We start from the raw sequence: 8,563 nt of genomic DNA, 5'->3' as shown, positions 1-8,563 counted from the left end.
TCTGTCGGAGCTGGAGGGGCCCTTTCAATATCTGCTGGAACCTCCAGTTCTGCGACAGCAGCTGGTGGTCAGGTGTCAATCATGTCTGGCGATGGCGGCGGTGGCGGTGGAGCATTGTTGCTTCGAGCCGGGATAGCCAGTGCTAGTGGAGTTGCTGGTGCTGGCGGGTCAATCACACTCATTAGTGGTGCAAGTTTGTCCTCAGCTGCTAGTGGAGATGTTGCTTTTTCATCTGCTGCAAAATCTGTACCTGGTGCAAGTGGTTCAGTCTCAATCAAAACAGGCTCGACAACGTCTGGAAACAGCGGTAGTATCTTGGTTTCTTCTGGGGCTTCCCTAAGCGGAAAGGCCGGAGCTATTACAGTATCCGTTGGTACAGGTACGACAATGGGAGGGGCTTTGAGTCTAACGGCTGGTCAAAGCAGTGGTGGGACCGGTGGCGAAGCATCTTTATCAGCAGGAAGTGGCACTGTAGGAGGAAAAATCTCAATTGATGGTGGCTTTGGAACCGGAGACAACGGTGGAACTGTCGCTATCAGCAGCGGAACAAGCGCAAGCAGCTACAGTGGATTAATACAGATTGCATCGGCAGTTGGTGGATCTGTCGGAAGCGGTGACGTGTCATTTGGGTCGGGAGCAGCGTCTGGCCCAACGGGTGCGATGACGCTATCAACAGGTACATCAACCAATGGACTTGCTGGTAGCATGACGTTTGCTGTCGGGTCGAGTACGTCAGCAGTAGGCGCTAGCTGGACAGCCGCGGCAGGTATCACTTCAGCAGGTGCTGGAGGCGTTGCAACAATCAAGGGAGGAAATGGAAGCCTATCTGGCGGAAAGGTTAGCATTGAGGGTGGGAGCAGTGGCACAGGAAGCGGAGGTGAAATTATCTTGTTAAGTGGACTGAGCACTGGTGCAGCAGGAGGAGCCATTACAATTGAGACTAGTACCGGTGCTTCTGGATCTGCAAGCGGTCACATTATCATCTCCTCAGGTGCAGCTACGAATGCCGACAGTGGTGGAATTACTCTCAGTTCAGGTGATTCTGTTGGTGGAAAAGGAGGTGCAATTGCTTTGTCAGTTGGAGCAGGAAACACAGGCAATGGTGGAAGTATTACAATAGCTGCAGGCAAAACATCGTCAAGTAGCATGGGTGGTTCTGTTGATTTGATAGCTGGAGATTCTACGTCTGGTACAGGTGGCTCTGTGCGCGCGTATATCGGTACAGGGGCGGCTGATGGCGGCTTTTACGTGAAAAAGTCTACACTTGGAGCACCAGATCTTCTTAAAGTCACTGGCACTGAGCTGGCTGGTAGGAGTTTAGCGATCGCATTTACGTCCACAAGTTCGACGATTCAATTTACGTCGGCGTCGCAGATCATGATAACTGGAACGGCAACAACTGTGTCTGGTGGTCCACTGCATGTCGACTCGAATGATTTTCGCGTGTCTCAGAGTGCATCGACTGATGTTCTTTACGTGGACACTACTGGCAGTATCGTGAACATTCTCGCAGCGAATTTTGTTGGCCAGGTTAAACTGAGTGCTACGCAGGCGTCAATCTTACACTCCCAATCCGGATCTTCGGCCACGCTTACGATTTCGTCGCCGAATTTGAAATTAGACGGTGGTGATGTCATTTTTGTGGGAAGCGCTGTGTCTACTGCTCCAATCGGAGGTAGTGCTTGCAATGCTGGAACTCTTCGGTATGATGAGAACGCGATATATTTTTGCGCAACCGACTCTGTGTGGAAAAAAATTGCTTTGGCGGCGTATCCTTAAAGAGCATATTGACTTGCCCTATAAGATACTCAGCTTCTCTCCAGCTACCTTTTGACACCTACAATACTCTTGCATTTGACTTCGTGCAGTACAAGTCGAAAGGCAATCTAATTTTAGCAATGCACGAAGTTCAATTAATCATTTTCATTACTTCAAAGCTGAAAGGAAATCAAATCATTTGTTAAGGAGGTGCTTGACATCTACTATAATCACCTACTTCGTCACAATGTTAAGCAGCCCATGGGCACCTTGCTTTTTGGGCGCTACCAACACAGCTTTTCGTACGGCACGTCCTCGTAAATGGCGCTGAACGGCAGGGGAGGCCAATGCCAGTGCCAATACGCCATCCGAATCCTGGACCTCCAGTAAGGCAGAATCTACCGTGATAGTATCGCGCGGCTTGCCATGCACTTGCAAAACGACCTTTACATGAGCACGTTTTAGCAATTTATAATCGTACTCTGGCCATGCACATGCGTGCACGTCTAATGCCTCACTACCATCTTGCAAAGCCTGGAACATCTCAGAAGCACTGTGAGGAGCCAACGGAGCCAACATCAAGATAAGCGTTTTCAGGGCAACATTATAAGCGACAGAGCCCTCCACCTGGGAACGGCTCTCAGCCAAGAGGTTTGAAAGCTTCATAAGCTCTGCAATAGCAACGTTGAACGAATGGAAGTCATTTAGTGCCTCGGTCACACGTTTGATAGTACCATGCAGCTCATACATAAGCTTATTTTCGACCTTTTCATCGACAAGCAGACGTGGACCATGTTGCCGACGGACCAATAAGCCATCCACGAGCACCCAAACTCGAGCCAGCCAGCGTGATTGACCAGCAAGATCGGCTTCATCCCATTCCAACTCGTGAGCAGGTGGTGCCTTAAAGAGCACAGCAAGACGAGTCACGTCGGCACCGTAACGACGACAAATATGTCCCGGATCCACCCCATTGTACTTAGATTTAGACATTTTTTCCCACTGCGTCACTACCGGTAGCCCGGTCTTTTTTTCTTGAATAATTTTTTTACCGTCATCGATCACCTCATCGTATTCGTCTGGCGCTAATGGTCGCAACGAGTGAGGTGACTTATGCGTGCGGCCTAGCACCATTCCTTGAGCTAGGAGCTGTGCAAAAGGCTCGTCGGTGGTCAGCAACCCTAGGTCAAACAGAAATTTGGTAACAAAACGTGAGTACAGCAGGTGCAGGATTGCGTGTTCGATACCACCAATGTAAAGATCCACACCCGTGCGCTTCAGCCATGTCTGTGCTTGCTCTGGTTTAAATGCAGCCGTGTCGTTGCGCGCGTCACAGTAGCGCATGTAATACCACGAGCTATCGACGAACGTGTCCAGTGTATCAGTGTCACGCTCAGCTTCACCATCACAACGTGGGCATCTACATTGCTTCCAGTGAGCTAAACGCGCAAGAGGAGAGTCGCTGCTGTTCCTGCCACGCAAGGTATAAGCCACATCCTTGTCTAGAGGTGGCAGCTCAACCGGCAGCTGCTCAGTAGGGACACCAACTGGACCACACATAGGACAGTGAATGATCGGCACGGGTGTGCCCCAATACCGCTGACGGGACACAAGCCAATCGCGCAGACGAAATTGAGTCATTGCACCACCCAATTCATTACACTTGAGGCGAGCATTGATAGCCCTCGTAGCATCTTGTGAGGTCATACCAGTGAATTCTTCGCTGTCGTGCAGCACACCATAATCCATGAATGCTTCGTCTTTCTTCAATATTGCCCCGTCACTACTCGTCACCACAAAGCGCACTTCGAGTTTATGATGACGCGCAAATGTCAGGTCTCGGTTGTCGTGTGCAGGTACGCCCATAACCACGCCGGTGCCATAATGAGGCAGCACATACTCGGCTAGGTATAGGGGTACTTGGCGGTCAGTAAGAGGATGGTGCACAAAAAGTCCCGTGAACACACCAGCCGTTGTTTCACCATCGCTTTGGGTGTCTTTGCTTACGGCTTGTACTTTGGCGACATAGGCGTTTACAGCAGCACGTTGCGCCACCGGAAGATGAGGAAGAAGATCCTTCATATATGCGCTGTCAGGAGCCATCGAAATGAAAGTCACACCAAAAAGAGTATCAACACGCGTGGTAAACACCGTTAACGAAATCGGCTTTACATCTGTATCCAAACAAACTCGAAAGTCGACTTGTGAGCCCTTCGAGCGGCCAATCCACGCAGCTTGCATGCGTTTAACGGCGCCCGGCCACTTGACAAGCTGTTCATTGAATGATATCAGCTGGTGAAAATCCATCTAACCACTATATTCGTCTCTGTACCTTGTCGAGGTCGTCTAACAATCGATCTCCGTACTTTGTGATGCGTAAGAACCACTGATTGAGTGAGCGCTGCTCGACAATGGCTCCAGAGCGCCAAGATCTTCCCTCTGCGTCTACTTGTTCGTTCGCGAGCACTGTCTTATCCACCGGATCCCAATTCACAAGTGCTTCCTTGCGGTAGGCGAGTCCTTTTTCGTACATTTGCAGAAAGATCCATTGAGTCCATTTGTAGTATTCCGGTTTGCACGTCGTGACCTCACGGTTCCAGTCAAATTGAATGCCCAATGCTATGAGTTGCTCTTTAGCTTGTGCAATATTAGCAACGGTCCATTCAACTGGCGAAATATCGCGTTCGATGGCTGCGTTTTCCGCAGGTAATCCAAAGGCATCCCATCCCATAGGATGCAACACATTGTATCCTTGCATACGCTTCAGACGCGCCATACTGTCACTGATTGTATACACGCGTACGTGACCCATATGCAGCTGACCCGACGGGTACGGGAACATGGCAAGGCAATAGAACGGTTCTTTCTCAGTAGGTGACGCCAGCTGCAGATCTTGTTTAGCCCATTTTTTTTGCCACTTGTCCTCGATAGTTTTCCACGCGCGCAAAGAAGCAACTGAAACTTTGCGCCTCGTTGCAAGTGTTCGACGCAGTCGACAGCGCAACATACTGAAGTGATACGCTTGGTGAGGATAATAACGTATTTTAAGTGGTCAAAAGTATGTCAATTGGTAAGGGAAAAGATTTAGGACGAGTAGGCGCTTTAGAGAACTATGGTAGCAGCAGCAGGAAACATCTCGACGTTTAATATTCAGCACGGTTACGTGGAAGGATTAGTGCGTGGCTTTCGCTCAGGCTTTCTGGACGATGTGGACTATCATCATCTTACACAGTGCGGGAGTCTTGAAGGTACGAAGATAAAACGAACACCTGCGTGAAACTTCAAGCCTGACTCTTCTAGTGTAGATGTGAAGCTGAATTTGCAGGAGACAGACTACGACCAATTTCTAGCGGACGAAGTATCACTCGATCAAAGAATGCCTACGACGTTGTCGCTAATATTGACTGCGCTTACCTTTTGCTACAGTCGTCGGGCTCGATTTCGCCTGGTTTGATCCAGACTGGCACAACTAATAAGCTCGTAGAAGAGTTCAACTTCTTACGCGCGCAGGCTATGGAGCCTCTGGGCCAATTTCTCGATTTTATCACGTGTGTCAAGCTTAACCATGTTGATTAAAGGCGCTTACAAAGGTTTTGGGATATATAGGTTCGAGTACATGATCGACAACGTCATCTTGCTTTTGAAGGGAACGCTAAATGGACGCAATGTAAACGAGTTGATTGGACAGGTTTGGCGCAATTAATCAAATAAAGATTTGCGTCATCTAATGTTGCTCTGGTCGCTTCAAGCTTCATCCACTTGGAAAGTTTGACGAGTCCATTATGCGCAGTATTTGTTCTTTCGAGCCAAATGCTAAGGGTTACTCGGACTTATACGAGACTGTGCTGATTGATACCCCTATTGGTGCATCGCATTGACCGCGTCCATTTAATGTTACCTGTCTTAAGGCGAATATTATATTGTATACGTGCAGGAACGTACTTCAGTCAATTCTTAGAAGAAAGCGCGGGTGGCGATCGCATGGAAGGCACTTCGGACGTCCGTAACGTCCTCGAAGAGATGCAAATGGAGCTTATTAAGAACAGCATGTTGAAGCTGTGGCTCGAGGATTTTTATAACTTTTGTCAGGTTAGCCGTCAAAGCTTTATGTCATCTATGTGGCTGAATTAATAGACTGATCACTACAGAACATTGGCGGCGATACGGCAGTCATTATGGGAGACATTCTAAAGGCGCGCGCTGACCGCATTGCCATCAACATAACGTTAAACTCATTCGGTACACCATTAAACGAGGTTGTTTGTCACTGCAAAAGTCTATTTGGAGGCTTTAGATTGACTGTATCGTGGTATGTGTGGGGCACCATGCTCTAGCCTGCAATGCGAATTTCGGACCGCAAGCCACTGTATCCGTCTATCGGTACGTTGTATCCCGATGCGACAGCTCTTCTGGCGGAAGCGGGTGATGAGTCGGCGCTTGGAGCAGCATTAGACTCCTTCCCAGTGTACCGCAAAATATGGGAAGTTCACCAGGGCGAAGGTGTAGACAGCAAATCGATCGACGATGCATTTTACGAGCGCGACGTCCAGATGGCGGAGCTGGCATTCCAAAGCCAAATGCACTTTGGTGGGAAATTTCCATTGTTTTATTGATCATGAATTGTTGTAATTGGCCGACAAACTTTATGTGCTCTGCAACAGCATGCTTCTACGCATACGTCAAGCTGAAAGAGCAAGAAGTACGCAATTTGGTGTGGATTTGCGAGTGCATTGTGCAAAATCAGCGCGATGCCATTAATAACTTCATTCCGATTTTCAGTGACAGTGCGCCATGGCGTGGAAAGTCCTCTAATAAGCATTAAGATACCACACGAGTCGGTTCAAAGCTGAGTCACGTGTTTTTTTCGAGTTGCGGTGATAATATATCTGGGGTATCTGAGTGAATAACCGCACAAAAAATATACATTCAGGCACTAATTAACTTGAGCCATACACTAGACATGTCATGAAGTGAAATCGTGATACAGCACTAAACAAGATGCATCCTCATTTTTTAAGAGCAGCTCAATTCTATTTCGATTTAAGTGAAGGTGCAACTTTGTATTTGACTCGGCATATGCTAAATGTGTAGTGAGTTACTGAGTATGTTCAAACCTTATTACCCGCATGTGGTTTGTCATCTACCCATACAGAAAGCTTTGAAAGAGAGCTAAAAATGATAAATATAATGTTTTCACGATTCGTGATGATAAGGCCCTAAGTCTATGTTTTCTACTTGGCAACAAAGCATCTTAATATTGCCGCGCTCTGAGATAGGTGTGGTGATGTTGTCGCTGTGCGCATCGACGCATGATCTGTTTGATTCCGAATGGCTTTGACTTAGCAAATGTTACCTTAACTTGACAAATACATACTTATTCGCAGAATTTATTTATCGTAAACTGAAAGGTTCTTCTTTTGCCGCTTTAAGCTGGCAAAAGCATTGTACAATGCACATCTGACCTGGATGGTATGTAACTCATCGTTTCGAAAAATTGAAATTTGTGCTTGTATCGTAACCACTTAAAAGTATGCACGAGCTACCACTTAACTTAGCCTTCCGACGCATACTGCCGGTGTTGAGCTGGTTGATTTTTTTCTCGCGGGAGAAAACGGCTATGCCGTCGCACTGATTGCCATTGACGCTTGACGCAACATTTGGTTCCAATAATAAGGTCAATATCACGAAGCACTATTTTCTATTGGGACAATACCCATGGTAGGTCAATAGTCATAATTACGAGATTATATCCTCTACAAAAAAAGATCAAAGAATTGATAAGAGCTTTAGAAGTTAATCCTCGCACTCAGTTCCCAGTCAATGTCCTTTGTAATGGTCACATATATTATTGAGGAAGAGTATAATACCCTCCGTACTGGCTGTACCAACTCTGTGATGCCACCGGCTTGGCTGGCGTTCTTGCACAGGTAAATTCGAGACTAATGTACACTTTTTGGGGGGCAAAAAAGTCATGATACCATGTTTACTCATCAACTAGCGAGTAAACTTTCTCACAGCAAGCCTATGGGGCTTCACTGCATCCGGGCTTGACCAATATAATAAAGATCTACATTTGCTTTCTCCACAGGATCTTACCTTGGAACACGCAGCACACAATCGCTCTTTTCTGTCAGTATCGATGAAATCTATTGGGGCCTCAGTTACAACGGGAAAAAATACATATCACAAAGATGTAAGGCTAAAGACAGCGACATGCTGTCGCTTATCCCAGTTTTTCGAGAATCACGCTTCACATCCGCTTCTGCCTTCCGAGTCGACTCAAAACTCCTGGCAATCTTGCTCCGAACAATTTGAACAATCCAATGTCCCGCGCCAAAATTATCGCAACTTGGATCCGCACCAATAGCGCTTCTCATTTATAGACAAGGCGGGATCATGACCCAAATAAGCTTTAATTGATTAGCTTCAGTTGATTATAAGTATTGTGTTCGGCTATTAGTCAATCAATGGCTCGTGGCGTTCCATACAGGATATGCCTAGGCCATGATCATTTATCAATTCTCAGAACAAACAGCGTTATCGACCGCATGACGTTGTCTTCAAATAAGTTAAAAAGGATATAATCCAGGTCTCGATGTCTAATATAATGGATTAAGGGTGAGCGAACGAAAATTCTTAAGACAGTAGATCATCAACTGATAGGACTGAAGGTGCTCTTAAAATCATCATCCGTCATTAATGTGCCCGTTATTGAGGCACGATGCGTTTAAATAGTTGTAAATGGGCAACGTGGCGTCGGCGACGATGATAAAATCCATTTCAAAGATGCAATAAAAGCATGGTA

General features: G+C 46.9%; 3 protein-coding genes across 3 annotated transcripts; 2 read left to right on the top strand and 1 right to left on the bottom strand.

Annotated features, from left to right (window-relative positions):
• Positions 1-81: 81 nt before the first annotated feature.
• Positions 82-1,779, top strand: PHALS_04946 (glycoside hydrolase; the record flags this gene model as incomplete). Its single annotated transcript, XM_024722663.1, has 1 exon — positions 82-1,779. The coding sequence occupies one exon, from the start codon at positions 82-84 to the stop codon at positions 1,777-1,779; it is 1,698 nt and encodes a 565-aa protein (XP_024573717.1).
• A 213-nt stretch (positions 1,780-1,992) lies between these two features.
• Positions 1,993-4,765, bottom strand: PHALS_04945 (leucyl-trna synthetase; the record flags this gene model as incomplete). The annotated part of the gene is made up of 3 exons (XM_024722662.1): positions 1,993-2,939; positions 3,006-4,029; positions 4,091-4,765. The coding sequence occupies 3 exons, from the start codon at positions 4,763-4,765 to the stop codon at positions 1,993-1,995; spliced, it is 2,646 nt and encodes an 881-aa protein (XP_024573716.1).
• A 105-nt stretch (positions 4,766-4,870) lies between these two features.
• PHALS_04944 (h-or na-translocating f-v-type and a-type atpase (f-atpase) superfamily) lies at positions 4,871-6,540 on the top strand (the record flags this gene model as incomplete). The annotated part of the gene is made up of 10 exons (XM_024722661.1): positions 4,871-5,006; positions 5,064-5,116; positions 5,185-5,306; positions 5,365-5,446; positions 5,508-5,622; positions 5,693-5,847; positions 5,907-6,014; positions 6,093-6,345; positions 6,420-6,469; positions 6,538-6,540. The coding sequence occupies 10 exons, from the start codon at positions 4,871-4,873 to the stop codon at positions 6,538-6,540; spliced, it is 1,077 nt and encodes a 358-aa protein (XP_024573715.1).
• Between the last annotated feature and the right edge of the window lie 2,023 nt (positions 6,541-8,563).

Source organism: Plasmopara halstedii (assembly GCF_900000015.1).
Source record: "Plasmopara halstedii genome assembly, contig: Scaffold_287, whole genome shotgun sequence".
In the NCBI taxonomy this organism is placed as follows: Eukaryota; Oomycota; class Peronosporomycetes; order Peronosporales; family Peronosporaceae; genus Plasmopara; species Plasmopara halstedii.
This window is presented reverse-complemented; position numbering and strand designations above follow the sequence as displayed.